We start from the raw sequence: 18,910 nt of genomic DNA, 5'->3' as shown, positions 1-18,910 counted from the left end.
TTCAGCATCAACCCTAGAAATAATATGGATTATATATTTATTTTGGAAACTATGGCTCCAAATCACAAATGGGAAACATGTAAGATCCTTCCTTTTTGACCTTACCATTTCTTCCTCTTTTCTCTCCCAATAGCAAGGCTTTTGACCCACGAAAGCTGATCAATTGCACCTCCCAGTCCCACGTAGATTATCCATTGCTTGATAAGTGTGCGCGACAGTCCCCTCTCTCCCTCCCACTCCTCTTCACATGGCTTAAAGAATGTCAAACGCCCACCATAAAAACAGTATTGCTATAATGGTTACGATCAAAGTCGGTCGAGACTCAATTAATATGCATGCGTCACCTTGTGGTGTGGGGGACGACGACGTCGGTAGCTCCCTTCACCGTCCTTCTCTATCCATATTGTTAGCATAATTACAGCAATTAGCATGATTAAAGGAGATTTGTGTAGCATAATTACAGCAATTAGCATAATTATAGAAGATTTATGTAGCATAATTATAGCAATTATTATTCTTGTCCAAATTAGTTCATATTCTCATGTATAAATAGATGTAATATATTTGTAAATGAGACACAGACAAATATACAATCATTTCTTTCATTACTTGTATTCTCTCTTCTAACATGGTCTGTTGCAATAGGTTTTGAAATATCAGATTTCTCCATTGATAACAAGATGAGGAGAAAAAAAAATGGTATAATAATAGGTATGAAAGAATGAACCAGAACAGGTTATAGAGAGAGCAGAAAGACCCAAAAAACTAGAAATAAAAGTTTTATGGCTCTGATACCATGTTAGAAGAGAGAATATAAGTAATGAAAGAAATGATTATATATTTGTCTGTGTCTCGTTTACAGAGATATTATATCTATTTATACATGAGAATATAAACTAATTTGGACAAGAATAATAATTGCTGTAATTATGCTAACACATATATTTCCACTAATCAAATCTTTACCTCTGCCACTACCGCTATGCGGGTTGGTATAGCTCTGTTCTAACAATTAAAGCAAGTGTCAATTATAACATGATTATAAAAAGGATAATAGATTTTTTTTAATTACATGTCAACTCATAATCACATTATCATACATTCTTTGAAGAATTTCTTTGAATATTTTCATGCTAGAGAGGATTGACACATAGTTTTACAAGGAGTACTAAAAACGATCAAATGCTTAGAAACACTCCAATATCCATATCCACAGATGGACCTGAGTGCAATTTTTTTCTAAAATTACAAAAAAGGAAAAAATGGAAAAGAAAATTATCCACCAAAAATATTCTGGAGAAAGAAAAAAATTTATGGACGCCTGTGTATATGGGTTCACACTTGACATGAAACACCAGACTATCGTTCTTCTGGCTCACGGTCGTGAAACGATAGCCGGAAAACCCACTTGGTGAGTGACCTTTTTCTTGAATTTTTCAGCATCTGGTGGCTGCTGGTCATTGTCATGGAGTCCACAAATGACTTCAATCTCGCCATAGCCAGGTTTAGTGTTTCTTCGGACATGTTAGCGAAGCAGACTCGGAACCACCCTGGCTCGGTGCAATGGCAAGAAGAACCAGGAGAGATATTTAGCTTAACATCATAAACAATCTTTTTCCAGAGCTCCATTTCTGCTTCGAATGTGTTGGATCCCAAAAGATGCTTCATGTTAACCCAGCAAAACAAGCCAGCATTGCTCTTGAGGCAGATGATGCCGGCTTTTTTGAGGCCCTTGACGAGGAAGTTTTGTCGCTGTTTAAGCCTTCTCTGATTCTCTGAAATATAGTTCTTGGTGAATTTGCTATCGGACAGAAGAGCAGAGAGAAGATATTGTGTTTGAGAAGAAACTAAACCAAAGCTAGACATTTTAGTCGCTGCGGATGCAACCAACTCATCGTTGGAGTAAATTGCACCAACTCGAAAACCAGGGAGTCCAAGATCCTTTGAAAGGCTGTAAACAATGTGAACTCTTTTCCAAACTTCAGTATTCTCGCATTTCCTATCTTTCAAAACTTCCATGATACTTACAAAGCCTGGTGAACTGAACACGGTACCCGAATAAATTTCATCGCTTATGAGATGAATGCCTTTAGCAGTAATGAAGTTTACAAGAAGGTTCAATTCACTTCGGCTCATTGTAGTGCCTAATGGATTTGAGGGGTTCGTAACCAAGACACCCTTAACCCTTAGGTTGCGTTTTTGGGCTTCTAGATAAGCCTCTTCAAGAGCTGGTGCAGTGATTTGGAAGTCATTTGAGCTTGTACATTGAATTGGTACAATCTCAACCCCGGTTCTCCACTTGAGATCTCTATCAAATCTGCAATAATTTTATAAAGTAAGATCAGAAACGTACATTTCATGCATAAGTGATAAGAATCTTGGTATTTCATTAATAAGAAAAGTATATAGCAACACATATATATACGTACCCAGGATAGTATGGAGTTGGAAGAAGAAAGGCTTCGCCGGATTCAGCAAGGCAAAACATGAGGGTCTCATTCGCAGAAGTTGCACCAGCAGTGAGGACTATCTTGTTTTGATCGAAAGTTACTCTGTTTTCTCTTATTTCCGCCATGAAATCAACCAATGCCTGCAAAATTATCCAAAACAAAGTTAGAGATATATATATATATATATATATATATATATATATATATATATATATATATATATATATATATATATATATATATCTATGTTTTTATATCAACAGGATATGTATTTGTTGGTCCCTAAGGGAACTTAGAATAATTGAGGACGCTGAACTTACGTTCTTGAAATCAGGGAGGCCATGATAATCTTGAAAGAGTGCAAGCTCTCTAAATATGGATTCCCCATCTTTCTTGAACCCAGCAGCGTCAGGGTTATTGGCTAGCCATGACTCAAGAAGATCAAATGAGAGCTGCAAATAATAAAGAAAATGGGACGTAAGCATATATTGCCAAAGAGAAGAACATGGAAATTAAAATAACAACTCTTCTTCTTCATCATCCTTTTTTTTTCCACATTTTTCTTACCTGATTCTCTGCAAGACCCATCTGAATGATCCCTGTTGGATTCTTGATCTCATGATATGGGTTCTTCTCATATTCCTGCCATCCTAGGAAGTAAGAAGAATCTTGGCCATGAGCGTTGCAGGTGGCTTTTCTAGACAAGAGCCTCATTTTTGGTATTTCTTGAAAAGATAGAGATGTGCGAATCAAAGCTGATGAACGGGCAAATATATATACGTAGAGAAACAAAAGAGCTGCGCAGGGAAATAGAAAGAAGTGTAGCTATATAGGTAGAAATAATTAGAGAGATGACTGGATAGATGAGTGTTGAAAAAGAAGAAGAAGAAGAAGGCTGGTGCAGTGGAGTAGTTTCATGGAAGATATATATAGAGTTAACAAGTGAAGAAAACCACGACAGATTGCCAAAGACAAATTTGACCATAAGACACAACTTCTTTTGCTTAATAATTTTTTATATTACAAGACAAATGACACTTATACGCGCTTTCTCCACCGCCCCTTCGACATTACACATTTCTATGCTCAAATTTGGTTACTACATTCACAGGTTACCCCTAACACCACCACCAAAGTCTTCATTTCTTCATTTCTTGATTGATAGGTGTACTCCACCAACTCCAAAGGTCGCGTGGGTTCATTCATTAGGCTTTTAATTTAATTTTTAATTATAGTAGAATCATGCTGTTAGTAGAAAACAAATAATACAAGGACTTAAAAGGAAAGAGATTGCAGCAGTAGCGTTTAGATGCCTGTACTCCGACATAATCTTATAGAAAATGGCTTAACACTGACCCACATAAACTCCCAATGCTAAGGTTAAACTCTATGCTGGTTCCACCGGAGGGTCCTATCTGCCTTCGGCCTATTGAACGCAATATCCAACCATGTCGGCCACATTCTTCCTCTTTAACCTTCATTAGTCCTTTAATCTGCTTGCTTCTCCTTTTTTATTTTTTTAAAATTTTTTTTGGTTTATATTTCTATGCACCTACAACAATATACCAAACCTTTTATTTGATTCTTCTTACCTTTAATTTTTTTTTTATTTCTTTTTTGTAATTATTTAAAAAAAATGAACGGGGAACAAACCCTTTTTGATTTTGAAGTCAAACATTCAAAATCTCAAGTGGGAACAAATTAATAATGGGGTATAATTAATTAATTAAGTACGAGATCTTCTGCAGGCAGGCTAGCTATATACCACAATATGGCCAGCTAGTAGCCTTTTTTTTTTCCTAATTAAAGGCACGTCGGTTCTTATAATTATCCCATTAAGGGTAACTTGATATTAGATGAACTTAATTATCACTTGCTCCATCCTAATACTCCAAATTACAAGCCTTCTTATTATCTATTTTTCAGTGGTCTGCCCGTGATTGCCTTGCGTAGTTCAAATATAACAAAATTCTCTAAGGTTCAATCCCCAAATTTCATGGTTCCCTCTAAAGCAATTTGTAAAGTGAAAATGTCAATAGATAATGTTCATGATATATGGACGGTGGAGATTGGTTGGTTTTGTTGTTTATAAAATCTCTGTTCTATAGCGAATAAAATTTAAAAAAAAAAATTAAAGATTCTAGAAATATCTCAGAAGAAAACTATAATTGCTAACAACTTCCACCTTCCGCCCTTAGTTTTGGGCTAGCAGATTTGAAGGTGCCCCATTGTAAATATAGCAAAGTTGGCATGAATTCGCGGAAGTCACAGAAGAATGGGTTTTTGTAGGTAATAAAAGTTCATTAGAAAGGATGATTAATTATGGGTTATAGTATTGACGGCAAAATAGAAACTTGGGAAAGTAGGTGAGGTGGTGGTGAGGCCATTGGCCCGCTCGCAGATTTGAAGGACCTTTCTGCTCTTTATGATAAAATGTAATCTTCATTGGTTTTATTGCATATATTTGATTCAAGAAAGCTAAGTCAAGGACAGCTCACGAAAATATACTTTTCTTCATCTTTTTCTGGAGATTGAGGTTAGGGATGGGTCACTTAGCTCACTTGAAACTACTGGGAAGTAACCCTATATTTATAATGCTAATTAAGGATAATTAAATCCTAATCTTTCTAATTAATTATCTAGGGAACCCTATTTTCTTCATTCTTTTGTTCTTTTTATTTTTAATTTAATTTTTCTTTTTAAATTACAAAAATTATTTCACATTTCACTTTGATAAATTGATCGCCAATTTAAATTATATATTCATTTACGGTCCACTGTAAGATCCAAACTATAAATAGATGAATCAATATATTTAATAAGTGAGTTTCATTGCACATTTTATATATTAAATTTATGATGAATCAAATCTAAATAAGAATTATGAAATTGATAATTAAAGATAAATATTTTTTTTTTTTGTTCAGAAAAACAAAAAATGAAGTAGCTAGATAGTGGGATAAGATGTCAAAAATGGAAAGTGATCAAGATTGACAAAAGAATACAAGAGTGTCTAGAAAATCCGGGGGTTGCCAAAACCATATATAATCTGATGGGAGCATAATTAATCCAAAATAAAACGGTTCAGGGGGAGAGATACAGGCAGCTAGGGTCCCCCAATTCTTACCATGCAGGTCTCCCATTTGGCTAGAATGATCTGATTGATGTAATTAATTAGTGAACATTTCATCTTTGACAGACACAAAGTATAATTATGGGACGACAAAGCCGAGACATGATGCGAACCCGTAAATAATGTGATAGCTAGATATATATCTATATATTACATATATAAAATAATAAAATATAAACCTAGCTAATTTGTATAGCCAATGAACTGCTACATGTACTGTTTTGTATTTTGGGTTGATGCAGTACACTTTCAAGAACCTGTTTCTTCCTTGGGCAAGAGAAATTATTGGTTTGTCTATATATGATCCCTCTAACTTATGCAAAGATATAGCAAATCTTGGCTTATTGTTAAGTACATAAGCAACAGAAACATCCACAACAAAAATCTACCAATGGATTTTATCAATGGATTGAAATCTATTAGTAATTACCAGTAGATTTTAAAATATGTTATGCTATATTTAAATGGAGAGATTTAACCTTATGAATTTAAAATAAATACATTGTTAAAACATTCTAAATGAAAATGGATTTGAATTTGATCCAAATCCCATATTCATGATAAGTTTACAAACTAAAATTTTAAAATAACTATTTTCACCTTATTTTAAATTTGTTTTAGTGCAATCAAATGTATCAATTTTACATGATGCCACAACTTTTAAGCACTTTGACAGAAATTTTTTTTAGTAGCCAAATAAAAAATTTTTAAATTTATGAATTTCAAATTCTAAAATTTAAATCAAATATTTGAAATTTAAATTTTAAATCCAAATCCCATAATTCAAACACAATCTTAACAAATTAAGACATATAAAAAATATAATGCTTAAATTATCAACGGATTTCGAATTTATTGGTAATTACCAATGGATTTCGAATCCATTAGTGAATGACCAATAAATTTAAATCTGATTATAATTCATTAGTAATCCGTTGCTGCATTAAAATCCTTGCTAAATATATCAAATTTGAAATTCGTTGGTAATGTAGCAATGAATTATAAAATTTATTGGTAATTTAAAAAATAAAAAAATAGGCATTTTAAATTACCAATAAATTTTAAAATCTATTAATAGTTTACTAATGGATTTTAAAATTGTTGATAAATTTAAGTGGAAAATCAAGCCTTTCTTTTTTAAAAGTTTTTTTTTTTCAATTACCAATAGATTTTTAAATCTATTAATAATTGTTGGAGGGAAATTAAAAGGCTCACCTTAAAAAAAATGGTATTTAATTTACAATGGTTGGTAAAATGCCCATAAATACCTACAAACGTCACTTTTCCTTTATTCATTTCATTTATTCAATGATCATTTTCTTCTCTTCCATTTCAATTTTTCTCATTTTCCCTTTTCTCTTAATTTTTTTTCTCTTATTTTCTTTTTCCTTCTCTCATCATTTTTTTTTATTTTCTTCCCCTTTTTATTATTATTATTTTTTTATCTTCTCTAATCCTTCTTCTATTTTCTCTTATTTTCTTTTCACTTCCTTAGTCATTTTATTCTCTTTTCCCTCATTTTTTTTATCTTTATCTCTTTTTTTTTTCTCTTTTCAATCATTTTCTTCCCTTTTTTTATCTACATTTTAATTTTAACTTATTTTTTTCATTTTCATTAATATGATTTTCCCTTATTTCTTTTTCTCATCTTTATTATTATCATTTTTCAAATATTATTTTTTCCTCTCATTATAATGTATTTATAATAATTATTAGGGATAAAATAATATCATATTTATAATAATAAAATAGTTAGAGAGAAAATATTTTGAAAGATAATAATAAATAAAATTATTATTTTAATTGAAAATAATTTTTTGGATAGCATTATTTGATTTTTTTTTTATTTTTATTTTCTCTCAATTTATCATCAACAGATTGGAGTATCCTTTGGTAAAAATAAAAAAATTATAACGATGTTCACTGTAATAGACAAAATCTATTGGTAATCTTAATTACCAACAAATTTTATAGAATTACCAACAGAAAAATGCCTTAGTCATCCTAAAAAACTTCTTGTAGTGTCCCCTCTAATTGAATTTACAATTTAAAGCTAGCTTAGGCAGATTAGCACTTGTAATTAGGTGGCGTTTACTGTTTAAAACACTAATATTGAATAATTGAAGGTGGCCACGTGGTTTGTAGTAGAACAAGGGTTATTAGGGCATGTGAAACCCTCGTTTAGTTGCCCCCACCACAACCCACTTAAACACATACCTATAAGGAAGAAGAAGAAGAAGAGTGTAGGGCTGAGGGACCATTTTGGAGACCTCAGTCCATTGGTGACATCTAACATGATGCCCACGTTAGTCCATTTTTATCACTCTTCCTCGGAGACATTGCCATGGACCTATTTGCTTCCTTCACTTCAATAACGTAGGCCCCCTCTCACCATCCCAACTCCTTCATGAATGCTTTCTCTGTATCTCTTTCTCTCTCTCTCTCTTTTAATTGATGTTTATTTCCATTAATTTCTTGCACACCTTTCCTTGGAGGTCAACGAAAACTACACTTACCAACTTAACTAAGTTAGTATTAATAGAACACATAATTACAATTCTAGTTGTCAACACCCACAAAATAATTTTTTAAATACAAAAATTGAGTATAAATTCCTTTAATTTCCTCTTTAAGATATGTCAGAAAAAAATTTCAGCTTCTTTCTTTTTGTTTTTTTCAATTTTTTTAGTGCATTGACTTCATTAACAAGTCATGAAGAAATTCGATCCCATTGATTAGTTAAATGTAATATTCGATTAGTTTAATTTTACTACAATCTACATGTTCGTATAATGATTCAATATTTCAATTAATTTTGATACGTAACTGGAAATTTTCTATAGTCAGAAACAAAATGCATGAGTTTATCATTTTTTTTGCTTTGGTATGTAATATAGGATAAACCCAACTTCATTTTCCTATAAATGGGTATCAATGGCTGACTAGTCATTACCCAAATGGGTCTACCAAGTAGGAGAGAAGATATCATTAATTGAAGAAGCTGACCATTCAAAAACCAAATATGGGCTGTGTGAAACTCGACGTTTTGAAATCAAGAAACTCGAAAGAGATTCGATGTTCTTGTCATAATTGATACAATCATCTTGTGTTTACAATAAATCTTTTCGCATCTTAATAGAAGACCTAGCTAGCCAGATAGCCACCATGGTCCAACACATATACCTGTTTGAGACTTCAGAGCTTGTCAATGAACCATTGTTATATGTCTTTTATGCCTGTGTTAATTTGTTGTTCTTCCATTTGGGTGTTGGTAATAGAATCATCATATGATTTGGATTTTGATAAATCAGTGTATTTCATGTGCTTAAATATGTTAATTAACCAAAAAAAAAAGTTTAAATACCCTAATGTCATTAATGATTTCTAATGTAGTTACTGATGGACGGATCAATAGCTATTAATGGTGCTAAAATATTTAGACATTTTTTTATTAATAGACTTAATTATAGAATACTGATTTTTTTTTAAACAATAATCACTAAACCTATTTAAAAATACCCAAACTAAAAAGTAATACCGTATCATAATCAGGAATAAATACCTAGCATTTAATATCATTAAAAAAAAATTCTATTGATATAGCAATGAACTTTTTTTAATACATTATTAACGAATTATAAAATTTGCTACTGATCAATTAATTTACAATTTAATAATAATTTGTGAGACATAAAAAAATTGAACGTTTAAAGTATTAAAAGATTTTAAAATTTGTTGCTAAATTACCAATAGATTTAAAATTTGTTGATAATTTATGAGACATAAAAAAAATTAAGTGTTCAAATTATAAAAAAAAAAAAATTTAATTCATTACTAAATTATTAACGGATTTAAAATCTATTAGTAATTTGCGACAGGTCAAAAACAATTGTGTGATCATTAGTAATTTATGCGACATAAAAAATTTGAGTGTTCAAAATACTAATGAAATTGAAATCCATTGATAATTTAGTAAAAGATTTTGAAATGCATTGGTAATTTGCTAATAGATTTTATAATCCATTACTAAATTATCAATGAATTTAAAATCCATTGACAATTCGTGAGATATAAAAAAATTAAGTATAAAAATTGAGTGCTCAAATTACCAGCAAATTTGAAATCAATTGATAATTTACCATGAATTTTAAAATTTATTGTTAAATTATCAATAAATTTTAAAAATCTGTTGTTAAATTACTAATGAATTTTAAATTTATTGGTAATTTATGAAGATAAAAAAAATTAAAAAATTTAATTAAAAAAATCTATTATATTCAATCATAAAAACTTTAAAATTTAAAAAAAAAAATTGCAAACAATTAGTGAAATTTAGCCCTTGAAGTTCCATTTATTTCTAAACTCAAATTTTATTTCATTCTAAAAGATTGTTTCTTTTATTTAAATTTTAAAGCCACGTTAAAAGAGAGGGATTTTAGAAATTAGAACATGAATTTTACGAGCGGCATGAATCTTCAACATGAGTATTATGGTCAAAATTCAGAAAAAAAAGAAACAAAAATGCACATGCAAAATTAGTTTGTTTGACGATTGAATCAATAATTAATTGATGCAATTCAATTTGACAGATGGGAAATCTCTCTGAGTTGTTCAAAGTCACACTGCAAATTTATAAGCTGAGGACCCAGAAGCAGCCAGTTTTAGTCCTGCATGTTTCTATCAAACTAAGGTACATTTTGTCCTGATATATATCCAAGTGGGTCAGCATGGTGTAACAGTCAAGCATGGAGTGCAGGCACATTCACACGTTAAGGTGTCGTAGTTATAAGAGCTTCTCTTCCCAATTATTTGATCACATTTTTTTTCCCATATAAAACAGTTCCAAGCTAGCCATGCAGCTTGCCATATTGAACCTCATGACTAGCAGAATTGATCCAGCCTAGCTTGAAAGCGATTGCTATACCCTCTTTCCCCTACAGTACACTGCAGTGACTGCTCTCTCTGTGCTGGCCTTCAGTATTATACATGAGGGTTGCCTTTCACAAACCATTTTGTCACTTTTTTTTAGTATCTAAACTCTTTCTTTTTACTGGGTTTTGATGAATTCTCAAAATCCAGAATTACTCATCAAGAGAAAAAATGAAGCCTAGCTTGTGAAAGTTGCAGACGGTAGATGGATGTGGGGTTGGGATTTTATATGAAGACCCAGCACAATCAAGAGGGTATGTGAAGGCCCATTGGCCTGTGTAATGGACATGTACACTGTTGCTGATCCCGACAACTAGTTTTGGCCATTTTAAATTAAATTCAGCAATTAGTACTGTTTCTGAAGTAATGGACCAGACTTGCCTATCACATTGCTAATGGAATTTCCAGACCCAGAAAGAACTGGACCCGTTGCCTATGTGTCATTTTGCAAGCTGATGCCTCCCTTCGAGTGCCTAGTTGGCATGTTCTAGTGTTTCCAGGGGTTTCATTTATTGTATTTTTCTTCGTAATGAGCAAGAGGCTGAATGAGTGGAAATTCGAATATGAGTGTAAAAAAATTTTCTTTTTTGAGCTTAAAACTTTTTATTATTAGCTAAGATTTGATGAAGTTAAAAATATTATTTTTCATATTAATTTAATATTTTAAACGCAATTTTAAAGAGATGATAAACTTCTTGTGCAAACTCAATTTCAATATAATAACTTTTTATTAAATAAACTTAAATAATAAAGTTTTAATTTTGATTTAACCTCAAACTGAGCTTGAATTTACCTAGAATTAAAGAAATCAAACATAAATAACAGCAAACCCAATAGCAAATAAATGTGAAATGGATAAGTTCATACCAAACCATATAGATTTTTTTTTTTTAATGGAAGATTAAAGGGATGAAAATTTAAATGATATGTTTTTAATCACTAGAAAAAAAAAAAAAAAAAAAAAAAAAAAAAAAAAAACAGCTAACCCAATTGACATAGATTGAATGCAAGACGAGATCTTTGCTTTGGCCAAAACTCAAAACATTTTTGTCATGTTTGAATCATTAAGCTGAATATTGATGGCGGGTTCTCATCAAAAGAAATGGGCCAAGTAGGGATATGATTCTGACACTGAGACGCAGTAGGAATTGCGCCCACTGATTTTATTATTATTTTTTTAATGGAAAAGATTATTATTCAAGAGAAAGAGGACAAGTACAGGCTATCCTTAACAAGAATAGCTAAGGCAGGAGGGGGATTATTGACCCAACCCACATTAAACTTGCCCATCCCAACATGCTTAGTAATCCAATCAGCACAATTGTTAGCTCTTCTATACACATATGAGATGGATATACGAGGATAAACTGTTACGAAGGATGAATGACAGCCTCCAATTCCAAAGGGATGAAAATTAGAGAAGTCAAAATCTTATCAGCTGGGACAAGTCAGATTCAATAAAAACAGAAGAAAAACCTCTGCTAATAACAAAAAGAATTGCTACTCTTAAAGCAAAGCCTTCAGCCATTAAGGAGATCCATTGGAACCCATTGAACTTGTGTTATACAAGCAGCCAAGACGACATGTCGTAGCTTCAACCCTTCGCTTTGACAGTTGATGCAGATCAGATACAAATGTCTAAATAGCCGTAAGCTCATTTCGATTTGGGTCTTTTTTCACTTTTTAAATCTCAAAAAAATCATTTGTGGCTGAAGATACACGAGGAAATGTCAATAAAGATGAAGCAAGCAATCTGAGATGTGCTTTGATGAATGATGATGAAACTGGGGAAGGAGAGAGTTGATAGCATCATTGTTAGAAACTAGCAGTGGCATTTGGACCATTTTCAGCCAAAAATGGGGAGCCAATACTTGTGATGAAAGGCCTCAGAATACGTGGGGATTGCCAAAGTGCAATAAAATTTATCTCTGCTATTTCTGGTAGAATAATTAATGTCAGGTATACACAAAGATTTCATTACTTCAAGGAAGGACAGGGCTCTCGTGCCAATTATCGGTTATAATAGTTTGACAAGGAGCATTACTGGTTCCTGCATTAGTAAGTAGGCATGGCTAAGCTAACTTGTCCTGTTGACTTATAACTAACACCCATACAAAAAGCTCTTCAAAAAGTAAGCTCAACACAGCAAAATGAAAGTAAGAAACAAACCATATAATATTTTTCATCAATTAAATTAATAAACATGTCCCGTATATTGCTAGGATACAACATAGAATGATATCAACTTCTCATTTACCAAATAATCTATCTGGCTCGGGGGATATCCTATATGACAACTGAAGATATAATGTTTTTGGCTTAGTTGCATGACAAAAAAAAAACAGCAAAAATCTTGATCTGGTAAATTCTCACATTAATTATTAATGGTATGGGTTCAAATGGAACACTTGACAGGCTGGCTTGTATGACCTCTTGGATGCAGCCTGCTCAAACTTCTTGAAAGCAGCTTCATTTTCGTCTAAGCTGGTCTGTACAAAAAAGCGAATCCACCAAGACGAGCTCCTCATTTTGGCCTGCACATCAACATCAAGTGCTCATTGACATGAGAATACCATATTCCAGTAAACCTAGTGCAAACGATTTCAACAACAGGAAAACGGACTCTGAGCCAGCAGTCGGTCACAACAATTAATATTTCTTAATATCAACAAGTATTCATAAACTTTAGCCAATATCCTTTACTGTTTTGAATCTTTACAACATTTGATGCTTTTTATCTTTTATGCATAAAAGCTTCATTCAGCACTTCCATATTATTTGAACCTACTCATTTTATCATCAAGTACACAAGAAAGGAAATAATTATGCGACTCAAGTCTAAAGTAAAGACAATGGAAGTTAGGTTAATTATTTACAGCACCTATTCCTGCTTTAATATTACGTGCATCATAATCTGTTGAGCTCATTAACATTAGGATTTTGCATCAAGAATTTAAGAAAGTTGACTGAAGACTTAAGGCTGGTAAAACTCAACTGACAGATAATCATATGAATATCAGAACTACAATCTGGTAATATTTTTTTTACTATTAGTAGGACTGTATGCACAAGTATAAGATAAAACAACTTTCCAAAAGCATAATTCACTCAAATTACAACCACAAGACATTTATGGGCAACTCCAAATCCGAATCACAAGTTTCTAAGACTATAAAAACAAAAGAAACAAAGAAACAAGAGAAACTACAAAAGCCATTAAACACTCACCGGCCGTCCAAATTTAGACAACTCTGCAACTTTAGCTCTCTGTTGACCAGGATATCCTAAATACAAAATGTAAGTGGTGAGGCTACAGGTAAACAAAAATGAAGCCAAACAATTAGCCACTGCTATGATGCTGCATGTTTGCTGCTTCTACCCCCTCCCTCTCGCCTGAACCAAAAGAAGTTACCGTTATGGTGGGGTTGGGGAGAGGGGGTGTATAGATGAGAAAGAGAGAGAGAGGTAATGGTGTTGTTACATCATTAAAATTTCCTACTCTGTACTATTAGATAGTTTGGAAGTTTAGAGGAATTACCAGCAAAAATAACAAGGCCATCAGAAGCCACCCTTGCCAATTCTGGAAGAGTCCTGTTCAGGTATTTTGGAGAAAGGTAATCAAGAGCATCTGATGCAATAACCAGAGAAAAAGACTTGGACCTGTAGGGCAGAGGGAACTTAATATCAGCTACACGAACAATGCCCTTGTGAATAGCATTCTTGCACTTTGCATCTGCATCCTCTATATCATATGGTTCAACACCCCATGCTTCAGTTTCTTCTTCTTTCAATAGTTGAGAGACCACTGAACAACTATCAGGGCCCACATGCAAGACTTTGCGCATGCTGTCACCATATGCTTTCTTTAGAATGGGTATTGCTCTCTGAACTTCTAATGTGCATGAAAAGTCACCTAAAATGAAACAAAGTCTAACTACTATCAGAAGTTCAAAACCAATATTGAACAAAGGCATATCTCTATAATAATGCTTTATCTGCAATTGTTTAAATCCCATCAGTGGTCACACATTTCATTCTGATTAGCAAATGAAACCTTTATTTAAAATAAAATTCAAATTAATCAAAACCTCTAAAGCAGCTTTACTGACAGACATCTAAAATTCTTAAATTTAGAACCAATCTTGACTTCTAAATGATTCAGGCAAGATTATGGTCAACTCCGGTGATGAAACAATATCACTAATGTTAAAGGCATTCCTAAGGCACAAGCCACACCAGGCATAGCCCTCAGTGGCTCTGATGGCACAAGGCAGGGCAACATCACCCAGGCTCATGCCTCCTTGCCTAAGACACTCGCCTTGTAGTGGGCACAAGGAGCACCAAATGTGCGCCTCAGCTAGATTTTCATCCTTAATTTTTTTTACGCAATTTTATGTGCTCTCACCCACACCAAATCAAACCATAATAAGAGAGCTCAAAAGAAACAAAAGTTTTTCCTCTTTCATTATTGGCTGTCCAAAGGAAAAAATAAAAAAAATAATTAAAAAAAAAAGATTTAGAAGAACAGGAGATCGATTGCTGCTGGTGGGTTTAATCACACCAGATTATTTAAATTTCTCTTTCTTGTTCTTTCCTCTTCTTCATGTGCTTTCCTTCTCTCCTCTCTCTATCTCCACTCACTTGAATTTTTGAGTCAAAATTTTTCTTTCCGCTTTAGCTTAGACCTGATCCCAACACTTTCTTGTTTGAGCTTCTACTATTACTTTTTCAATTTGTTTTTCCCATGTGTCCCTTAGTCCTTTGTTGGCTGATGTCCAAATTAAAAGTGGCTGCTAGTGCTACAATCCAAATTAGAGGGTTGTTCCCTTTTTGCCCCCCAAAAAAAAGACACTAACATGCTATTTAGGTCATCTATTTCTTAATTATTTTCCCTCCATTTTTAAATTAAAAAAGAAACACCAAGAAACATTATTTAGGTCATGCTTTTCTAACAACGCTGGCAGTATTATTTGCATTTGCAAGTGATTATCAAAAATATGGGGTTTGTTTTTAGATGTTCAAAGTTTGGGTTTATTTTATTTTCTAACATGTTCTTATAGCGTTCTCTCAAAGAGAAAGATATTAATGGTGAAGTTTTTGTTCATTTTACATAATTTTCTATACTTATTAATGCTTTTTAGATTGGTAATTTCGATAAGTTTGGTTAAACATAGTTATATCAATAATTATTTGATTTTTTTTTTGCACCTCGCCTCATTCAAACGCACGCCTACTCCTGCGCTTGTGTCTAGGCCCTATGACCCATTTGTGCTTAGTGCACATTTTGCCTTTAGCAACCATGATCAATCCGTTAACCAAACTGTGCCCACTATGGATTTCCACTCTCTAACTAACTGCAATTGTAAAAGTTTCTAGATGTTGATTTAGACTGTTGAAGAAAATGAAAATGCACCTCCGTAATTTTCACGAATTACCAAATTTTGACATGAGAATATGCAGATATGCCACTAAAAAATAAATGCTAAGTCAATGAAAACTGCATGTTCAACATTTAAACTCAAGTTCATTAATCACCAACTTCTGAAAATAATCATTCATGAAATCCTAATTTTATATTTTTCAAGTAGTTTAATGAAGTTTCTCTTCCTCCATCTTCACAAATTTGATGGTATACAAATGCTACATATGTTAAACGGCAAAGTTAAATCATACATTACTTGTCAACTGATTTCAAGTGAAGGTTGTAACTTATAATCCCTCAACCCCATTTACATACAACAAGCCCAATCCTTTTAACATTTGCTCAAAAGAAACAAATATTTAAGTTAAAAGTAGAACAGAATTCAGGGAACGTTTAACAAAACCGAAACAAAAAAACATGGGGAGAAAAAAAGAAAAAGAAAAAGGCAAACGTAATTTACCTTCAAACCTGTTAAGAGCTTCTTTGTTGCCTCCAAATATGCCTGTATTTCAAAGATTAACATTTCAATTAATAGATCTCGCTCACATATGCAATCAACCAATAACACATTATGATAAAAACTCTGAAAACAGCACAAAAACTATCGAACAGAAAATCCCAGTAAACAAATCAAAATATGAAGCATTATTATTAGACAGGTGAAAATACAAACCATGACCACTATAAGCATAAGCGATAAGAAGGAATGCGCCCTGCAATTTTAAACCGAGAAAAGGGTCTCACTAATTAACCAAAAAGACGTAAATACTCAGAGATCAGAATCAACAAAACAAAAATAGTAGACAACGGTAATGGAATACCAGAAGGATGAGGCCAACAGACAACAAAGGCGAAGAACGCGATTTAGAATGTAAAGCTCCAGCAAATGGAAAGTTTCCGGTGTCGACAAATCGCCGAGTGGAGCTTACTTGCCTCCTGGACATGATCTCCTAATACTAAGTAGTTTACAACAGAGTGTTGAGCCTGCAAAAGCGCAAAATTGAATCGAATACTTCATCAGTGACTTCAAAACACATTTAAGATGAGAAAGAAAGCAAATCGGAGAAGTGATAGATGAGGAAGAAGTAGCTGCTGCTAAAATTGGATTGAGGAAGAGTGGGAAAAGAGAGAGAAGGGTGAAATACCTTTAGATCGAGAAATGACAGGAGGAAAAGGATTTTGGATCTGCGATTTGGTTTTATGGCTACAGGATAAGAATAATTAAATTAAAGAAGTCTTAACTCCTTGCAAAAGTTGAATTTACAGAGAATTTTTTTTTTTTTTTTAAATCAGAATGAATTTACAGAGCTGAGTGCACTAGAGAAGAGCACCATGATTATGAGATAAGCATAAGCGCGTTGTTTGTCGGCGGTGGGACATGGTAAAACGATACCGTTTTTGCATGACTAATCTTTATAGGCCAAATATATTTTCTCATTTTTAGTTGAAAAAAAAAAGTCCAAGCGGAAGTGGTATACTCAATTTTTTTTTTTTTAACCAAAAAAGACTTGATATGATGATAAAAAAAGACTTGATAAATGCTAGTTTTATAATTTCCATCTCTTTCTTTTTTTTTATCAAAAATATAAAGTTTATTACCATATAAAGCCTAGACTAGAACAAATAAAATATTCATATGGAATTCAACGCACTTAAGAGAATACAACTCAATTATCAGCTAGCTAAACCCATGAAAGTAAAACACATACAAGACCAAGTTAGCATATCCAAGACTTGTGTAAAAAAAAAAAAAAAAAAGACCCTAATAGGTTGTTGCAGACCATGCCACAGCCAATCAAGGCTAGAGGCCTAGAAAACCCTAAACATGCTTAAATTGACTCAAAAAAAGCAGGGATCTAAAGAAGCAAACTAAGCTGCTGTCGTTACCTACCAAGCTTAACTGAGCTACTCCAGGGAAACTAAGAAGTCATGAAGCACTTGTTCGTAATCAGCAAACAACGCCTACCACAGTGGAACCTAAAAAGTACCCATGGAGGGAAACAAGCCTATCAGAGCCTTTAGACAAACAATAAAAGAGCCATGAAACCAACACCTTGGCAAGAACTAGAAAATACGAAGGAAGGAAACAAGATGGGCGCGAGGCAGAGCTTGTTAGCTCTGTTGGCTGTTGAGGGACTGGGTGCCAAAAGGATGGCACCAGTACCATCCCCAAGAGGTACCCCGTAGCTAAAAGTGAACCCATCTATCCCCATGTTTCAAGGTAGCTGAGAGATCAAAGCCGTCAGTTCAAAGTCATTGCCAAGAACATCCCTTGCACCCAACTAGAAAACCCAAACAAGCCAAAAGAGACACTTTGGTAGACCATGCGCTACAAAAACCCGGGCAAAGAATAAATCAGAAATAAAGCTCTATAAGCAGATTGAGAATGTCTTCTTCCCATAACCATAGATTTGCTACAAAAGTAACTCAAAGAAAATTTATTTATGCATAACCACCCTGCTCGAAAGCAGGGAAGGCAACCCACATCCAAGACAAGGCGATGGAGATCCCCCCTGCCCCGAGGGGTAGAGGGAGCCACTAGATGGCAGGAGACGAAGACCGAGCCTCTAAGACTAAGGGCTACTCAGAGAGAAATTTTCAAACCCCTATACTTCAATTTATTTACATCATATCAGAATATAAAAAATGTGTTGATTTGAAATGAAATAATTTATTTTTATCGTGTTTGTATCATAATATTTGCTTAGGCCCATGGCCCAAAAGAAGGTGGAAATCTATCTATAGACTTAAATCTAGCCCCAAATTATAAAAGGCCCAAAAGCTTAAAGATGCATAGAAATCCTAGGCTAAGAAAACAGGTATTTCACCAGTAGGAGAACTCAACAAATAAAAAAAAAATTCTTTGTTGCCCATCTTACAACTCCCAACTAGTGCCTTTCTTAGCCAACAATCATGCATGTTGTGACCTCTACATCTAGGCCAAAATAGTGACACTACCTCCCAAACTAGGATTGG

The 18,910-nt window shown here is 33.3% G+C and overlaps 2 protein-coding genes across 2 annotated transcripts; both read right to left on the bottom strand.

Annotated features, from left to right (window-relative positions):
- Positions 1–1,039: 1,039 nt before the first annotated feature.
- LOC110664711 (1-aminocyclopropane-1-carboxylate synthase 3-like) lies at positions 1,040–3,358 on the bottom strand. The gene is made up of 4 exons (XM_021824479.2): positions 3,018–3,358; positions 2,771–2,902; positions 2,430–2,590; positions 1,040–2,317 (listed from the first exon to the last, which is right to left on the bottom strand). The coding sequence occupies exons 1-4, from the start codon at positions 3,162–3,164 to the stop codon at positions 1,360–1,362; spliced, it is 1,398 nt and encodes a 465-aa protein (XP_021680171.2). The 5' UTR covers positions 3,165–3,358; the 3' UTR covers positions 1,040–1,359.
- A 9,311-nt stretch (positions 3,359–12,669) lies between these two features.
- Positions 12,670–17,264, bottom strand: LOC110664713 (probable pectin methylesterase CGR2). Its single transcript, XM_021824480.2, has 7 exons — positions 17,080–17,264; positions 16,756–16,918; positions 16,608–16,647; positions 16,395–16,436; positions 14,051–14,425; positions 13,741–13,796; positions 12,670–13,046 (listed from the first exon to the last, which is right to left on the bottom strand). Exons 2-7 carry the CDS (start codon positions 16,876–16,878, stop codon positions 12,894–12,896), a joined length of 789 nt encoding a protein of 262 aa, XP_021680172.2. The 5' UTR covers positions 16,879–16,918; positions 17,080–17,264; the 3' UTR covers positions 12,670–12,893.
- Between the last annotated feature and the right edge of the window lie 1,646 nt (positions 17,265–18,910).

The sequence above is a fragment of the Hevea brasiliensis genome, chromosome 7 (assembly GCF_030052815.1).
Source record: "Hevea brasiliensis isolate MT/VB/25A 57/8 chromosome 7, ASM3005281v1, whole genome shotgun sequence".
In the NCBI taxonomy this organism is placed as follows: domain Eukaryota; kingdom Viridiplantae; phylum Streptophyta; class Magnoliopsida; order Malpighiales; family Euphorbiaceae; genus Hevea; species Hevea brasiliensis.
The sequence above is the reverse complement of the archived record's forward strand: the minus strand, read 5'-3'. Positions and strand labels throughout refer to the sequence as shown.